At 53.4% G+C, this 16,938-nt stretch overlaps 1 protein-coding gene across 1 annotated transcript in view; it reads left to right on the top strand.

Moving 5' to 3' along the window:
* PFKP (phosphofructokinase, platelet) overlaps positions 1-16,938 on the top strand; it is a 54,154-nt gene that overhangs the window by 30,879 nt on the left and 6,337 nt on the right. Inside the window, exons 10-17 of the mRNA XM_037156563.2 lie at positions 386-511; positions 2,026-2,090; positions 2,600-2,669; positions 2,869-3,015; positions 4,945-5,015; positions 6,532-6,619; positions 7,214-7,366; positions 15,228-15,392. Coding sequence (XP_037012458.2) covers positions 386-511; positions 2,026-2,090; positions 2,600-2,669; positions 2,869-3,015; positions 4,945-5,015; positions 6,532-6,619; positions 7,214-7,366; positions 15,228-15,392 — 885 coding nt within the window. The remainder of the gene's footprint in view (positions 1-385; positions 512-2,025; positions 2,091-2,599; positions 2,670-2,868; positions 3,016-4,944; positions 5,016-6,531; positions 6,620-7,213; positions 7,367-15,227; positions 15,393-16,938) is intronic.

The following is a 16,938-nucleotide window of genomic DNA, read 5'->3' as shown; positions in this document are numbered from 1 at the left end:
AAACAGAACCGGGGGGACAGTAGAGCCCAGAGTCCAGGTTCTGGATTGTGAATCTTCACTGCTCTTCATACAGCAGACCCTCCCCACCCTGCTTCTCCTTTCCCCTTTCCTCCTCTCCCCTCCTGGCTAGTTCTCAGTGGAGACTAAAGCCCTTTGTTAGATGTGCATTAAGCAGGAAGGACTTTGGTACCTAACTGGGTCTCAGTTCCAGAGCACAGAAGGAAAGCGGAGGCTGGATGTATTTAGGACACCACAGGGCTATCTTAACCAGAGGGGCCGGGGCCCATGAATGCACGTGCCTGGGGAGACCGAGGGGGTCTCTGGTGGGAGCGCTGCCTTGGCCAGGTGGTGGCCTGACTCTGACGCTCGTGAATATCTTTTCCAGGCCAGCCGCATGGGGGTGGAGGCTGTTGTTGCGCTTCTGAAAGCCACTCCGGAGACCCCGGCCTGCGTGGTGTCGCTGAGTGGGAACCAGGTGGTGCGCCTGCCACTGGTGGAGTGCGTGCAGACGGTGAGCTGGCCGGAGGGAGGGGGCATCCAGCCCGACAGGCTCCTTTGTCCCCTTGTCTGTGGCCAATAAGCTGCACAGGGAGTTAAGTGACCTTAATCAGGACATTTGGAGCTGCCTGTGGGTGTGGCAGTAAGCTCTGTGTCTCTTGGCCCGGTTCCCAAGGGCACATTATACTGTCAGGGAGGATCAAGAGGGTTTCTGCCAAAAGCTGAAGAGGAAGTGCAGGAAAAGGGCTGCAGAGGTCTTGGGGTGGGCGGCGCAAGGCGTCCTTGGCCTCTCAGGTCTCAGCCTCTCCTTCCATCCTGTCCCAAGGACGTTCGAGTCTGTGATGTGGCCCTGGCAGGGACACTTCAGGTGGCATTCCAGCACACATCCGCCTCCTCCAGGCCCCGGGCTGTGATTTCCCACCTCGCTGTCCACCAGGGGAGGCGGCAAGGAGTTGCACTCCCTGGTTCTCCCTGCGCTAGAAACTGTTTCTATTTTTATTTTTCAAAGTCTGTTGATGACCATCGTCCTACTTGGTCTTCTTCAGTGGCTCTGAAGTACGTGCATTTTATAACATATACAGAGAGATGATTAACTAACTAAGTCATGAGACGGGTTGGAAGTTACCTTGGACACATCACTTCTAAAATCGTATAGGAGGGAATGAAGCCTCTGTGTATGTACATGTCTACATGTGTTTTGTGTAAGCATGCATGTCTGTGTGTGTTTACATGCATGTTTGTGCATGTGCATACATGAGTGTGTGTTTGTGAGAGGATGAGATGACAGGCTTAAGAGAATCAGGACATTGACCTGTGTGCAGTCATCTGTTCTGAGCCTATTTCTGACGTCTAGTGTCTGTTCCTTCAGACAGACATGTAGGTGTGACCTGGCTTGTTCTTCAAATGACCATACGTTATGACAGTTCAGCCAGATGGCTCACAGTGAGCCCTTCCCTGGCACCTGCCCTTTGCCAGCTGTTTCCTTAAGAGTCTGGTGTGTCTTATAACCAAAGACGGCACTGGAGCTGGGGGCGTCCTTATTGTACAGATGGGGAAACTAAACTTGCCCGAGACCTGCAGGTGGAAGGGGCGGAGGCCAAGTGCCAGTCGGGCGTGTTGTCTCCAAGCTGCTCTCCTTTGCCTGCTGAGACCCCATCTGGGCCCCCCAGCTCCCAAGGCCAGTGGTCCTGTTTGCTTTTTTGTCACCAGAATCCAACTGGGACTTTGTCAGAACCTTGTCTGAGAGATGCACTTCCTTCTAGCTCTGCTCTCATGGAGCCTAATTCCTGAGATTCAGGACTTGCTGCCTGGATTGGTAGACAGGGCCACGTCATCCTTTTCTATGTGGCAGCCTGAGTTAATGGGCCACTACAGTGGCAGGCTGCCCGCAGCCCAGGGTGGCCTGCTGACCCAGGCTGCCTGTCTGCAAAGTCAGGGGGCAGGGGGAGCGAGGTGGAGGCACCGCGCTGGGCCCGAGGCTGCACTGAGTCCTCATCCGGCTTTCTTCCTCTTGTCCTCTCTTTGTAGACCCAGGACGTCCAAAAGGCGATGGATGAGAGGAGGTTCAAGGACGCTGTGCAGCTCCGAGGAAGGTGAGTGTTTCGAAGGAGACTCTGCTGACGTGTGATCGACAGCCTGGCCCTTCACAAGGCCCCGCGAGGCTGTGCTTGTTCTGTCTCACTGTGAGCAGTCAGGACAGAGGTGGGATGCAGGTGCCGTTTTTGCAGGTGGAGGGCCTAGATGATTGGTTAGGGGGAAATGGTTTATACCTTTGTTTATTTGGGGCGGTGGGGGAGTCATTAGAGTATAATGAGATTAGGATAGCAAGGACAAATGGCTAGTGTGTTGGCAAAGAAACTTGAGAAGTCCTGGATGCCTTTGTCCCTTAGCCCAATTACACGACGTGTGTCCTAAATACCTGTGTCCCCGCAAGGGCAGGCAGGACCTGGGGTAACACCAGGGCCCCCTGCCCCTGAGGGACAGAGCGGCATTTGCAGACCCTCTGCTCCCAGCACCACTGTTTTGTGCGCCCCGCCTCTTGCGAGCTCCCACCCGTGCGCACACGTTCCAGATTTGGTCCAACAGCGTCATCTTCTTTTAGGAGCTTCGAGGGCAACCTCAACACCTACAAGCGGCTCTCCATCACGATGCCGGACTCCAAGATCCTAAAGGTGGGTGATGATGCTGCATGTCAGCTCCCAGCGGTGTCCCCGATGCTCCCCACTCGCCCTGTCCTCGGGCTGCCTCCCTGCCCTGGACAGTGCCATGGCCTCCCTGCACTAGGCCACGCACTGCTGGCCCCTGGTGGTGGGCAGGTACGTGGAGCGTTGACACACCTGTGACAGGCGCCACATGTCTCCTGTCTTGCAGAGCGGCTTCAACGTGGCTGTGGTCAATGTGGGCGCGCCGGCCGCTGGGATGAATGCGGCCGTGCGCTCGGCTGTGCGGTTTGGCATCTCTGAAGGACACAAGATGTACGCTGTCTATGACGGCTTTGAGGGCTTTGCCAAAGGCCAGGTGGGTCCCTCAGGAGGCGGCCGGTGAAGGGATGTCTTGGACTGGGACGTGGCGGGGAAACGGGGACCTTGGGCTCCGTCGGGAGCACAGTGGCTGTTTTGTAAGGACGCCTTCTGCTTAGGGATCCCACCCCAGGGGAAGGCCTCACCATTCCTACGGGATTGACACGTCATCTGTTTACATCCCACATCCATCTGTCATATCGTCCCCGTTTGCCTTACGAGAAAACTGCACACAGAGACATTAACTTGGCCGTGGCCACACGACGTGTAATGTCATCAGGATTACAACAGCCTGATGAGACCGCAAGCCCTACGCTCTTCACCAAGTTCTTCCCGGTCCACGGTGTTGCTTTACTGGGTTACTCAGCAAGTACCGTGTGTTTTGGACCATAAGATGCACCTAGGTTTTAGAGGAGGAAAATGGGGGAAAAATTTTTGAAGCAAAGATGTGGTAAAATATTTAATAACATAAATAACATAATATTCCACCAATGTAAATGTAAACGGATCTCAAGAACAGCATTAACAACCATTATTCATCCCAAATTTTGGGGGGGGGTTGTATGTTCTAATCCAAAAAATATGGTATTTACTGAGTTCTCAGGTTGTGGAATTAAACTAATGAAGAAAACAGACAAAACTACTGCCTCCATGGAGTTCTCATCTTAAGGAGGGGGATGAGAGTAAATAAAAATTGATGAACAGTGCAGTATATCAGGAAGCGCCCTGTGCCGGCGGCCCTGAGTGGGGGAGTTCTGCACTGAGACGGTAAAGCAGATGCTGGGAGGTCATTTCAGACTCAAGGTCAAAGGGCTAAGTGAGTGGCCTGCAGGGAGATTGAGATGCTGTTCCAGGCAGACAAAGGGCTGTGCAAAGGCCTAGGCGTGTTCAGAGATGGGAGGGGCTGGTGTAATTGTAGCAGGGCGTGGGGCAGGAGGGGAGGAAGGAGACAGGGCAGGTCCTTCATAGGAATTGTGATGAGTCTGGCTTTTATTCTGAGAAGACAGGTTACGAGCAGGGGTCTAGCACATACAGATTGCAAAGGGCAGAAGTGGGACGCAGGGAACTAGTCAGGGGCCTTCTGTACTAACGCAGACAGGTTGGCCCGGTGTACCAACAGGGGAGTCGGCGAGACGTCTTCTAGGGTCTTGGATGTGTTTTGACGGCAGAGACAATGGAATGTGGTCACCAAATGTGCACAGGGGTAAAAAGAAGGTGATAAAGGACGAGAAGGGGCTGCTTCTGGCCTGAGTCGCAGCTGATGGACACAAGGGAATGAGATGCTGAGATTCCAAGATGTTAAGTGGGGTGTCTGGTGGCCACCCTAGGGGAGGTGTCCAGGGAGCAGATAGAGATCGTGTTCTGGGTCAAGATGGGCAGGCTAAAGATGCAGAGTTGAGGGGCATGAGGGTACAGATGGCATTCCAAATTATGCCGTAGAGAGGTCTCCGAGCTGTGAAAAGGACGGGCTTTGCTGTTAGGAGACGAGAGGGGAGCCCTAGCCCAGGGGACTGAGGCGTGCTGACGGGGGGGTACACACACCTAGCTGGCACCATCTATCCTTTTAGGTGTTTTAATTTTAATTAAAGAAGTTTTCTTTTAACCTTATGTCAATTTAAAAAATAATAATGTTCATTTTTACTTGAATTCCCCGTTGTAGAGTTTGGCCAGCTAAAGAATGCATCTCTTCTGCTGACCAGGGACTAAGAGGCAGAGACGCAGGCAGGAGGGCTCTCTGTCTGGTGGTTGGACCTTAGCACCCAGTTTGTGCCTTGCCGCCCTGGGCACGTGACGGAAGCCGTCTCCTGCCGCTCATGAACCCTGCTGGCAGGCAGTTTGCTGGGGTGCTGGCATCCGAGCTGTTTATAATACTTCTGATTCCCTCCCTTTCTCACGTGAGCCATCTCATTCCCTGTTTGCACTTTAGATAAAAGAAATCGGCTGGTCGGATGTCGGAGGCTGGACTGGACAAGGAGGCTCCATTCTTGGGACAAAGAGGTAATTTCCTTCCTTGACTCTGACCTGCTTTGAGGAGAAAGACGGGCCATATTCTAGAGGAGTAGCTGGTGCACAGGCTGTAAAGGGTCCCAAAGGAGAGTGACCCCGGCTCACATCCTGGCCCCACCTGGGTTGGGTTAGGGCCCGAGGCCGAACTGTGCCCTTGCGAGGTGATGCGCTATTTCCTCCCCAGACCTCATCTATCCACTGACTTGGAGAATCAGAAGGTGAGGAGAAATCTTCCAGCTCATTGGAGGGAATGCAGATGAGTGATGTCCCTGAACCCTGGGGACTGTGCTGTGCGAACCAGAATTAGAGCAGGTTTTGATAGTGGCTCAGTGTCGGTGGGACAGACCTGAGTCGCACTGGTGCTGGAGGCCAGTTCCCACTGCCCTAGGTGTGGCCCGAGGGACTCTCGCACAAAACGCAGCCTTCTGACTCACAGGGAGCTTCTGTTTTCCAACATAACGGGGGGTGGACTATGTGCTTTAACCAGGCGGTTATTTAATATTAAGTTTGAGTCTTCTCATCTTCAGTCTCGGGAGTGCAAGTGAATATTCATCACGTTTTATATGGAAGGAAAATAATTTGTAGGGAGGTCTAGTAAACACTGGCTCCCCTATGAGTGTCAGCTCACTGTCCCGCAGAAACTGCCCCGCCCTCCATTCTGCTTTGAAACCAGGGCACTCGTGTCCGCAGCTGCTGGCCTGGTCCGCGGGGCTGGTTCTCCCCAGCGACTGCTGCCCTGTGCCCCTGAGGGCCCGCACTGCTGGCGATCAGAGCAGCAAAGCCCTGGTCAGAAGCAGCCCCTGCAGCCCGCTGGTGAACCTCCGGCGCCGTTTGCTCTATAGTGCCGTACCGGCATGGTTCCCGGTGAGCTGGCAGGAGCTCCTGACGACGCTTCGAGAGCTTTCCTCCAGATGCTGGGAAGGACTTTGTTGTTGATGTCATGCCTACTGTGTGCTCTGACGGCCTGAGTATGTTCGCCCTACGGCTTCTTGTGAGTCTGCCAACAGTGCGAACACTCTGTCTCCTCCAGTCTGCGTGTCAGACGGTCAGGTGGCCGTCAGGTGGCCCTTGGAGCTGACATGTGTCTGACTTCACTCGTTGGCCATGCTGGAAACAGGTGATAAAACAGCAAATAGGAGTGGGTGTGACTTTAATGACCAGGCTGGATGAAGCACAAACTGGAGGTTTCCATTTAAATGATATTTGTTGCGAATATTTGCAAGTTATTGTGGCTCTTTTTTTTTTTTTTAACTAATGAGGCTGCAGGATCCCTTTGAGGTGAAGGTGTTGGAGAGCTGGAAGGCTTCCGCCTGTTTCTGTTTGAAACCACACTCCTTTGGGACTTGGTCCCTGGCCACTCCCACTGTGGGTGGTCCCTGGCTGCTGTCCACCAGCAGGAGGGGGCAGACCTCCCACTGCTCAGTGCCACCCAGCTTCGCCACAGACGTGGGTGATTCGTCCACCGTGGGAGGCCTGACTGATCTCCTGCCTTTTAAACTATTTTTAGGATACTCCCCGGGAAGTACCTGGAGGAAATTGCGGCACAGATGCGCACGCACAGCATCAGCGCGCTGCTGATCATCGGGGGGTTTGAGGTACGTCACGGTCGCTGTGCTCTGGTTGGCTCATCCGTGCTATAGGCTTCAGTGGTGTGGCCTGTGCTGGCTCCACCAAGCTCCTTGTGACCTGGGGTCACAGAGCCCCAAACCCAACTGCCGCTGGGCAGCTGTGATGCAGAGCGTAACCGGTGACAAGACTCAGCTAGAAGGAAGTGACCGGGCTCAGCAGTTCAGTGAGTTACGGTTCTCCCAAATCTGCAGAAATGATTCCCTCTCTTGAAATTGAAGTCCATTTACTATTCAGAGATGAAAGAAGTTATATGGCCAGATCATGTTTTTAATCCCATATTGGGCTGTACACCTTAATTTTTTTTTCTATTCAACCAAGATTAGTAGCATGAAAACCTTATGATTTCCTTTCAAGAAAACGCAAGAGTCTCAGACCACTCAGCTTGTTAATGAGACACTTAGCCTTGCATCTATGTGACGGTATCCCACGGGCCCCTTTGTGCTTCAGAAACTGCTCCCCCTGTTGTGGCATTAACATGTTTCCACCTTGACTTTGCAGCAGCTTCGTTGGTGCCCCCCTGCTGCCTCCCCTCCCCCTAACTGTGCTCGCTTGTCCCACAGGCCTACCTGGGACTGCTGGAACTGTCCGCCGCCCGGGGGAAACACGAGGAGCTCTGTGTCCCTATGGTTATGGTTCCCGCCACCGTGTCGAACAATGTGCCGGGGTCCGATTTCAGCATCGGTGCCGACACTGCCCTGAATACCATCACCGATGTAAGTCTGTGTGGCAGCAAAGCAGGCTAAGGGAGCAGTACTAACCGAGGGTGCCCGGCCCGTTTTTATCTACCAGCACACTGGACACCCGAGCCAGGGTGGTTGTTTGTTCCCACAAAAGTATTTGTAAAAAGTCTGACCGTCTCTGCTCCAGCTCCCAAACTTGCGTACCTCTCCTTTTCCTGTGCTGCGGCCAGGGTGATGTGTCCCGCAGGGACCGTGAGCATCAGGCGCTCAGGTCCTCGTGCGTCACACTATTTTGTGATTTTGATAATTGGTAAAGTTAGTTTTGTGGGGTTTTTGGCGGGGGGTGCTGAGTCAAATTTACTTCTAGCCTCTGTCACCTTGCTGGGATGAATCCTGGGTCCGATGGCCCTGCTGTGATGTTTGAGGGTGGAGCCTAAGTTAAATATTTAGCAATTTTATTCATCCACCTGAATCCATCTTTCGTGTTCGTCATTCTTCTGGCTGAGCCCGCCAGCATCATTGTCCCTTGTAGACCGGGGACGTTAACTCACAGCTGTGCAGCGTTGGTGCTGTGTGAGGGCTGTGTTTTCTCTTTGCTGAATGGCAGTAGCAGAGAAACGCATTGTATTTGCAAGTCACACTTGGGAAACCATGTGGGAGCTTGGAGATCAGTACCTAACATAGGTTGCATTTTTTAAAAGTTGGCTCCTAAATTTTTTCAGACAATTCTGAAGTCTTATTTTTTTTTCTGAGACCTAGATCTCATAAATGATTCTCTAAGATGATTTTCCCTCAAGCCTATGGCGTCAGTTTTGTTTCCAGTGCTGGTAAATAAAAAAAAATGCTTTTAAAATAAAAGTCAATGGTAAGTAATGCTTACTGCTTGTTTGTTGTTTTCTGAGCTTCCTAAACTTTCTGCTAAAATTTTTTTTTACTAAAAAGCCATGTCCCGTGTTGCCGTGTCCCCGCACTGGAGGCCCGTGCTGTGTACACCCCTAACCGCTTGCTGGCACTGCTCCTGCTGCCCTGTGACTCTCATCCCTGCTTTCCCTGCTCCGGACTAACTTCTCTCCCAATGGATCTTCAAGTGGGAATTGTAAGGTCCTGTCTGTTGCAAAATGAACTTCATCTTTGCTTCTATCGCTCTTTTCTTTGCTTTTGTTGGATTTTGGATCCGATTATGCTTGAGCTTGTAGTAAAAGCAGCTGGAAGTTCATTTTTCTTAACTGTTATCAAAATGAAACTCTGGCAGGGTGGGGGACAGCGGGGTGCCAGGGAAGGGGGGCTTTGAAAGGTGTCATCTGCAGGTCCTGTCATGGCCATTTATTCCTCACGGTGTCTGATACAGGCTTTCAAGCACAGAGATAGGACTCTCCCACTGTGAAATTCCAGGCTCCTCTGCTACAGATATTTTTTCCAAGATTATAAAGATCTAATAATTATACATGTGTTGATGAAAATATGGAAACTAAAATATACAGGAAAGATGTTCCAAATTACCCATCTTGGTTCCTGTGGGAAGGACTCTTTGAGGTTTATTACTTGGCCTTTTACATTCGGTGCTGTATTCATTGGGTTTCTCAAAGGCAAAATGTAACCACTCGTGATGGTGGTGGTTTTCCACTGGTGGTTTTCCTTGGTGATGGTCCACTCCACATTTGCTAGGTGAGACAGGTGGTCTTGACGGTGCCGTGGTTCTGGCTCTGGTTGGTGGTCTGGGACAGTGGGAAGTCAGGGGGCCTCCTTGTGGGCCTGTTCCACGTCCCCTGAGGCTGCAGGGAGTGAGGTATGGGTGCGGCGTGTAGAAACTGCTCCTTCTTCCAGAGTTCTGTCTTTTAAAGCCAAAACAAAGTTGAATGCTCCTCAGGAGGTTGAGATTCAGTTTGGAACTTGGCTGGGCTGGCAGCCATGAGAGGGAAAGGGAATGTGCTGGTGGCAGGCGCCTGAGCCAAGGGACACGGTGCCTGCGTCCCTCCTGATCTGCATGGAGGAGCCAGGAAGCCCTTGGGGATCCCGGGCCAGAGCAAGTGCGGCGCCAGTGGGTCCCCCTTGCTCAGTTGCTCTTTCCCAGACAGGTCACCTGCAGGCCTATATCCTGGTGCCCTGACGACAGTGGTGCCAACAGCTCGGCCCTGGAAACACTCAGGGTGCAGACCCAGGGCGTCTCCACTACCAACGGCTCCTTTTGGTCAGGGAGCTGGGTGGTTCTTGCTGGTGGCAGTGTTGCCTCCAGGGACATCTACAATGTCTAGGGACATTTTTGGTCCTCAAAACTGCTCAAGGTTGGTGCCTCTGGCATCTGGTGGGTGGAGCACCCACAATGTAAGGACACGCCCCAAATAAGGAGCCATTGTCCCAGAATGTCAAAGGTGCTGAGGGTGAGGAACGCTGACATAGTCTCGGGCAAGCTGCTCTCACGTCTTTGCTTGTTTAGTCATCGTCCTTCAATCATTCGTTCTTGCCAGCACTTAGCTCACAGGCGCTGTGCGGGAAGCAGGTCCCGGTGCACTTTCGGCATCGGGGAGGTGAGGGGCATCCAGGGCAGAGCAGGCATGTGGAGTTGCTTCAGACGGATGCTGTCCACACCCCAGAACTAGACGCCCTCTAGTCAGATCACAGTGCCGTGTGCGGGGCTCTGTGTACCAGGAAGACTCGGGGGGCCAGGGTCACTGCCCTGCTGTCAGCCCAGTTTACAACGGAAGAGATTGGAAACCAGAACTGTCCCCTATAAATCCACCCAGTCTTCCTCAGGTGGACAGTTCCAGTGTCACTTCATGACATGGTGACATGTCTCCACTTGGACCCTGGGGCAGGACAGGGCTGGGGTGAATGGCATGATGGCAGAGGTGTCCAGCAGGTGAGTGACCCCTCCTCACCTTCTTGGCTCCCTGGACTAACCCACTGCAGGTCCACCACCCACACACTCTCAGGCCCCAGGTGCCCTGGAACCCGATGGACGGTGGGGGCAGCCGCCGTTCCAGGAGGCCTGGGTCCCAGCCTGCCTCCCGAGTGACCTTCCTGCAGCAGGGTCCACAGTGGTCACATTAGTGGGATAAAGAAAGACCGTACCTGGGCCTGTTTGCCCACAAATGTCCACCAAACTGTGGCTGTTCTTGGAGCTTCGTGGGCTTGAGGATGGCGGAGAGTGGGCCCGTGTACTAATGAGTTACTTTAATACTCGAGGCAGGCGAGCTGAATCTCTGCCATGTCCCCAAGAACAGCTGGCTTTTTCGACATCAGAGCCGAACAGTTTCACCATGGGGTTCCAAAGCAACCTGGGGCTCTGTCTCCTCTGTGCTGCTTTGCAAAGGCACATGCAGGGAGGGGCTTCTCGTAGCACAGAGCAGAGCCTCCCAGACATGTGACTGTGGGTCTCCAGTGGGGCCACATGGTGGCCATATCGCTAATGTGGGGTCATTTATAGAGTCCTAGCAGGCAGACCCTCGCTCTACTTACTGCAGGAAGTCACCAGATTGGGTGGCCTTTAGGTTCTCCACCTAATTGGCTTGCCTCACCTTGGAGAGCCAAGAAAGGCCAGCTGTTTGGCCATCACTAACCTCGATGCCGCTTCTGGCCCTGCTTTGCTGCCTCCTGCTTACATCCCCTTGTGCTGGGTGGTGAGCGCCCTGCTGAGGCCCGCACCCACAATCCCCACGCCAAGGCCTGTGGTCCTGAGGTCTGTACCCAGGCCCCATCAGGTCACCCTGCTCCTGCACAGCACTAGCTCACAGCTTCCTGTCCCTGCTGACAAGGCTCAGAGGAGCTCGGCCTGCCTGCTGATGGCAGGTGAAGAGCCAGACACCTGCCGACCACCCACACTGCTGCTTCAGGCTTTCCAGAGCTCAGTCATGTTGGCCCAGGCATGGGGCGACCACCAGGAGCTTTGCATCCCCATTCGCGTCCTGCCTGTCAACATTAGCAACAATGTCCCCAGCACAGAGCTGTGTGTGGGCTGTGACACTGCCCTAAATGTGGTTGTAGAGGTAAGGACATCCCCTCGTGTCTGCCTTCCCATGTGTTTCTCCTGCCCCAGGAGCACAGCTCACAGGATGAACTTGGACGGTCTTTCTCTCCTCTGCTGGGGGGAACTGAACAGGGAAACCTGGCCGGCCATCCAGAACGAATGAGCCAAGTTTATTATTACTCCTTTTTTTCCCCATTAGTGGGCGATTATATCACACTTTCCATGACATGGTAGTTTTTCCCAGCTTCTGTCCCACTTGGATGAGAAGCCTGAAAGCCCCTCTGGCCTGTGCCGGTACCCGAGGTGACGGCCAGAAGCAAGGCCTGTTAAAGATCTCAGGGCAAGTGAAGGACATGAGATAGGGTTAGGCGATGGGTGAGTGAGAACATTCCAGAAGAGCAGGAGGCATCTTTCCTTGTGAAGTAGGCAGAGCTTCAGAGGTCAAAACAGTGTTCTCCTGGAGGTCGGAGGCCTGGCAGGCCCTGCGCCGGGGCTGGCATCCCTGTTCTGTCACGGAAGCTGATACCTCTCTCTGAGCCACCAACCCACCTGGTGTCCACTCAGCAGCAGGCTCTGGTCGTTGTCACGTCTGTGTGGTCAGTGAGTGGACCTGAGGCCTCTGCTGTGGGGGTTGGCCCTCCCCACGCAGGGAAGGGAAAGGTGGCCCAGCAGGGGGCTGTCACGGAGCGCGCCCAGCAGAGACTCAGAGCCTCTGTTAGTCAGACACGGCTCGTGCAAAGCCCTGACTGGGTGGCAGAGGTCTCCTTTCAGAGTGCACAGCCCCTCAGAAGTCCGCTGTGTTGGTCCAAGTCTGTTGTTTGTGTTGAATGAGGATACAGGGAGAGGCCAGGAAGGGCTGTCGCTAGGCCCACTTGCTTGATTTTCTTGCCCTTAAACTGATGGCCACATCTGAGCTCCTCACTCCTTTTCTCAGTGAAGTTACTGGCTGGAGGTGGGCTTGCTCTCAGCCTCCCGGTGGGGTGATGGCCTTGTTCCAAGTTGGAGGCTCCCGTGGGCCCTGCACTTTACACTCTTGTAGTTCTGCTTCTTTGAAGGTAAAATAGTCAAAGGCCCTTAAAGCAGCCACCAGCCACTGGGTGCTGTAGGTCCCAAGTGTCCCCCTTCGCGCCTCTGCATGCACGGTCAGCATCTCCTACCTGCTCACTCCACTTCCGCCCTTGGCTTGCACCTGGCATGTCACCCCATTGCTTTGAGCTCTGCCAGGGTGGGTGGCACCTCTCCTGGCCCTGACCAGCCTGGTCCGGCCCTAGCTCAGGCTATGTCCACGTCCTGGGAACATGAGTCATGGGAGGCTGACCTAGCGTGTTAACAGGGCAGGACTGCCTGTGTCTCCACAAGTCCACAGGCTTTTTTCTAATTCCACACCATTCTCAGTGCCACTTTATCTTTTCACATTTTACTTATATATTTAAAACACCAGTTTGGCAAAAAAAAAATTAGCAACAGTGGAATTGTCACTTGAGGTTTTTCCTTCAGTGGGACAACACCCAAAGATTTTTTTCAAATAATCACCTGCCAGCCACTGGAGGGCGCCAGTGTTCGTGGGGGGGCATGCTCGCAGTGAACAGAACTAGCAGGGTTGGCAGGGGGTCCAGGCCGAGCAGGGGCATCTGTCTCCTTTATTCCTTCCTGTCACCCATAGTCAGAGCCCCTCCCTACCATGTGCCACCAGCCAGGGGCAGGGGCGCATGTGCTGCTTTGGCCTCTCACTTGCTAGCACTGCTTTTAGTAACTGAATGAGGCAGGCTGAAAGGAAGTCCTGTTCATAGAAGAAAGGAATTAGGACCCTCAGGCACAACCAAGGTGATGAAGAAAGAGAAGTTAGAAACGCATGGTTAAGCCTCCAGCAGAGTCTGAGGGTGCCAGCCAGCTGTCCCTGCTCTGACACTCGGTGGCTCACAGGGGACTGAGGCCTCGGCTCAGTAGCCAGGGCCACTGAGGCTCCTGACCTCCTCATTGCAGGACTGGTGCTGAGAGATGTGTGCATTCACATTGGCCTCGCAGGAGAGCTGCTTCGTTAGCATGTTCGTCTGTCATTCAGAGGTTCCAACACTGGTTCCCACTGGTGACAATAATCTCCACTTTAGGTGACCTGCTGGGGAGAGCCCTGTGACCCTACAGCTGTGGGGGTACCTGGGAATCCTGCCCCTGTGTGCAGCCATGTCCTGTCCCCGCTGCCCCCAGAATTCTTCTGAGAGAGACTGTGCAGAACAGTGTAAGCACCAGAATGCCGCATCAGAGACCCAGCACGAACACCCGCACAAGCCCCCCCGGAGTTCCGTGCCTGGCCCTGCAGCAGTCAGGGGTCTTCAGGTGCCGTCTAGTTCCATCCCCCACCCACGGCAGAACTGGGGAGGCAGGGATCGCCCACAGCGGTGGCTGTTTCCTCCTCCCGCCTCAGCTGCTAGAGATGGCAAAGGGGTCCACCAGCTAAAGCACGTGCTGAATTTAGAATAAATCAATCTACTTACTGGGGAAGGGTGAGACTCCATCCAAGAAATCGACAGCCTAGTGAGCAATGACAGCAGTTGGCCCTGTGTGTGAAAATAACGCTCTCACACGTGACCCCATGTACTCAAGTGAAAAATCTCTGAATTGATGTTACGCTTTTGTGCATGAGCCTTCTCTTCTTGCCCCTAGAGACACGCGAGCCCTGGTCTCCAGCCCACCACTCCCCTGCCTCCTGTGATTCACAGCCGACCTGGGTGCAGGACTGCTTAGTGCAGGGAGTCCCTGCACCCTTTTCTGGCTGATGGTGGGCAGGATGCCGTTACTTCATTCACAGCCATGTGTCTATTGAATGCCACCTGTGTTCCGGGCGTGGCTGAATGTGAGCCCCACCTGTGGCTGGTGAGGGAGACACCCCAAATCAAATAATGACACAGGAAGTTGCAGGAATGGGTTGGGGCTGTTTCTGCAAAGAAAGATCACGAAGTGTCAGAGGAGCCCCCACAGAGGGAGCTGTCTTGTCCCAGCCATCAGGTGGTTTTCCTGAGGAAATGACACTTAAGTCTGCGTCATGGTGATGAGGCAGGAAGGGGCCTGCACTAGTTCCTTTGCTGCTGGACTTCCGAGGTGATTTCACTGGGCAGAGGTCAGTGTCGGCAGTCAGTCGCCCTCTGTCGGCTCTGGGAGAAACTGCTCTGCTCTCCCGGCTCCTAGACCTGCCTTGTTGCATGCTTGACCGCTGGCCCTTCCTCGTTTGTGAGATCTGCAGGCAGCATCTTGCTCCATCTGTCCCTGGGTCAGGCCTCCCTCTGGGTGCCTTTGGGGGCTACTGTCCAGCCCACCATGGGCAGCGCATGTTAGGGCCCTGAGGAGGTCTGGGGTATGCCGTACCGGTGACAGACAGCACTGGGGCTGTTGGAGTGGGCAAGGCCCCAGGACCCATAGAAAGGCTTTGATATACTTGAGGAAGGAGGAGAAGTTATTCAAGGCTGAGCAAGGCAAGGGTGGAATCAGAGCACTTCATAGAGCTGGTAGAGGCTTTGTAGGACTTGAGAAGAGAGGGCAGTGGCCTGGACAGCAGTGTGTGGGTTTCTTTGTGTCCTGATGAGGGTGATGGCCGATATCTCCTTAGTAGGCTGCTGTGAGTGTCTGGAAGATTCATGGGGCCTCTGTCTAGGAGCCACTGTCCAGCTCAGTAGAGGGGCCCTGATGTGAGTGCACATGCAGACATAGCTTAAGGGTGACCAAACCCAAGGTCACTGGGAACCTTTTAGAAGAAAACCAAATAAAATTTCCCAGTGGCTAAGGTCAGAGCCAAGGCCAACCCTCTCTGCCCCTGTGCATGTGGCTGGGTGTGACACCCAGGGCCACACACTCATGACCTGCCGGGCTCTTGGTTGCCGTTGTCCCAGCACTGGTGGACCATGCATTGGAATGACCTGTGTCCTTCTCTGTGGCCAGACCTGTGACCGCATCAAGCAGTCGGCCAGTGGGACCAAGCGCCGCGTGTTCATCATCGAGACCATGGGTGGCTACTGCGGCTACCTGGCTAACATGGGGGGCCTGGCGGCTGGCGCCGATGCTGCCTATATCTTTGAGGAGCCCTTTGACATCAGAGACCTGCAGGTACGTTGGTGTGCTCATCGAGTCCTTCAGTGCTGCTGCCCAACCCTCTTGTTTGTTTTGTCATAAGGTGTTCTAGGTTTAGGCACTTCCAGTGACCCCCCCCCCCGCCTCAAATCCAGGTCATGGGTGGATGCGCTAACACAGGTGCTGGGGCCTTGTGCACAGTGTCAGCGTGAGCACACCGCTCAGGGCAGCTTTCTCTCTTCACCCAGGCTTATACGACTTTGTCTCCTACCCTATTTCATCCACTGAGCGGTTACCATTCCCTTAGGAGGGTCATCAGTCATTTAATAAGGGCATCTAGTGTTTCATGGGATGGGCACTTGGGCTCCCAAGGCCTCAGGTGCCCTGCGGTCCAAGCGTGGGAAGGTCAGCGGTAGTTGGAGAACACCCTTCCTGGAGCCCCGCGGCCGCCCAGGACAGGCAGCTCAGTCCATCGTGAATGCACAATTTAATGAGGGGGTGCGTGGCATGCCCCCCAGCTCCCACTGCCAGGCACACCCACTGGGGACATAGCAGTGGGCTTATTTTTTTTCAAATTAGTGGCTTTGGTTTTTTAGAGCAGTTTCAGGTTCACGCCCTCACACAGACGCAGCCTCCTCGCTCTCAGCCCCGCTGCCAGAGTGGGCCCATGTCAGAGTCCGTGGGTCCACACGGACATGCCCTCTGTACCCCCATTCCGCATTGGGGCCGACGCGAGGGTTCACTCGGGTGTCCCTGCCTTTTTAAATCTTAACATCACGATGCCTATTCTTCCAAATCGATGAGGGTTTCTTTCGATTGGGATCGAAGAAACCACGCTTTTTTGGTGGAGGGCTAGTCGGACAAGCCCAGGTTAGTTGGGTCGCTCAGCCCACGCACGGATTGGAGGTCAGCCTGTTCAGGACAGGCATTAGCCAATAAAACACAACTGAATGCACAAAACATAAAGAAAACATAACTTTGTAGAAGTTATGATTTTGTCATGTTTCTGAACCAAGTAAGTCAAGTAGAGAGATACTTGATGTTTTTACTTATCCGTGATTTCTTTATCTTGACCTATGAATTTCTCTACAATACTGAATTAAATATTTATACTTCAAACACCTGCCTTGAGCTAGTGCCCACCAGCCCCCTTTAGTGCCCTGCACGTAGCAGGTGCTTGATGAATGTAATTACAACTGGGATTTGTTTATGTGTAAACGCCTCCTTTTTTCTTTTTTTTGCATATTTTCTCTCAGTTATTCCTTTTCTTACAGAATTTTTGCACGGATTTGAGTCTATAAAAATTTTTCTTGGCCTGAAAATGCTTGTTAGGCAATTGTATATGTGAATGTCCATATAGAGTGAGACGACAGATACTTCCCTCTGAGATAAGATGTATTGTCATGAAAATAGGTAAGAAGCAATAGGTAAATTTAGAAGCGTTAGGCACAGACACAGAATATATAAATTAATGTTTTCAGGTGGAAACCTATTTATTTTGGAAAGTGTTTCCCATGGAAGCTACGCTCCACTCACTAAATACGCCCAGTGACACGAACTGGTCATCCTCTCCACCCTGCTG

Source organism: Artibeus jamaicensis, unplaced genomic scaffold (assembly GCF_021234435.1).
Source record: "Artibeus jamaicensis isolate MK-2021 breed Jamaican fruit bat unplaced genomic scaffold, CSHL_Jam_final contig_426, whole genome shotgun sequence".
Classification (NCBI taxonomy): Eukaryota; Metazoa; Chordata; class Mammalia; order Chiroptera; family Phyllostomidae; genus Artibeus; species Artibeus jamaicensis.
This window is presented reverse-complemented; position numbering and strand designations above follow the sequence as displayed.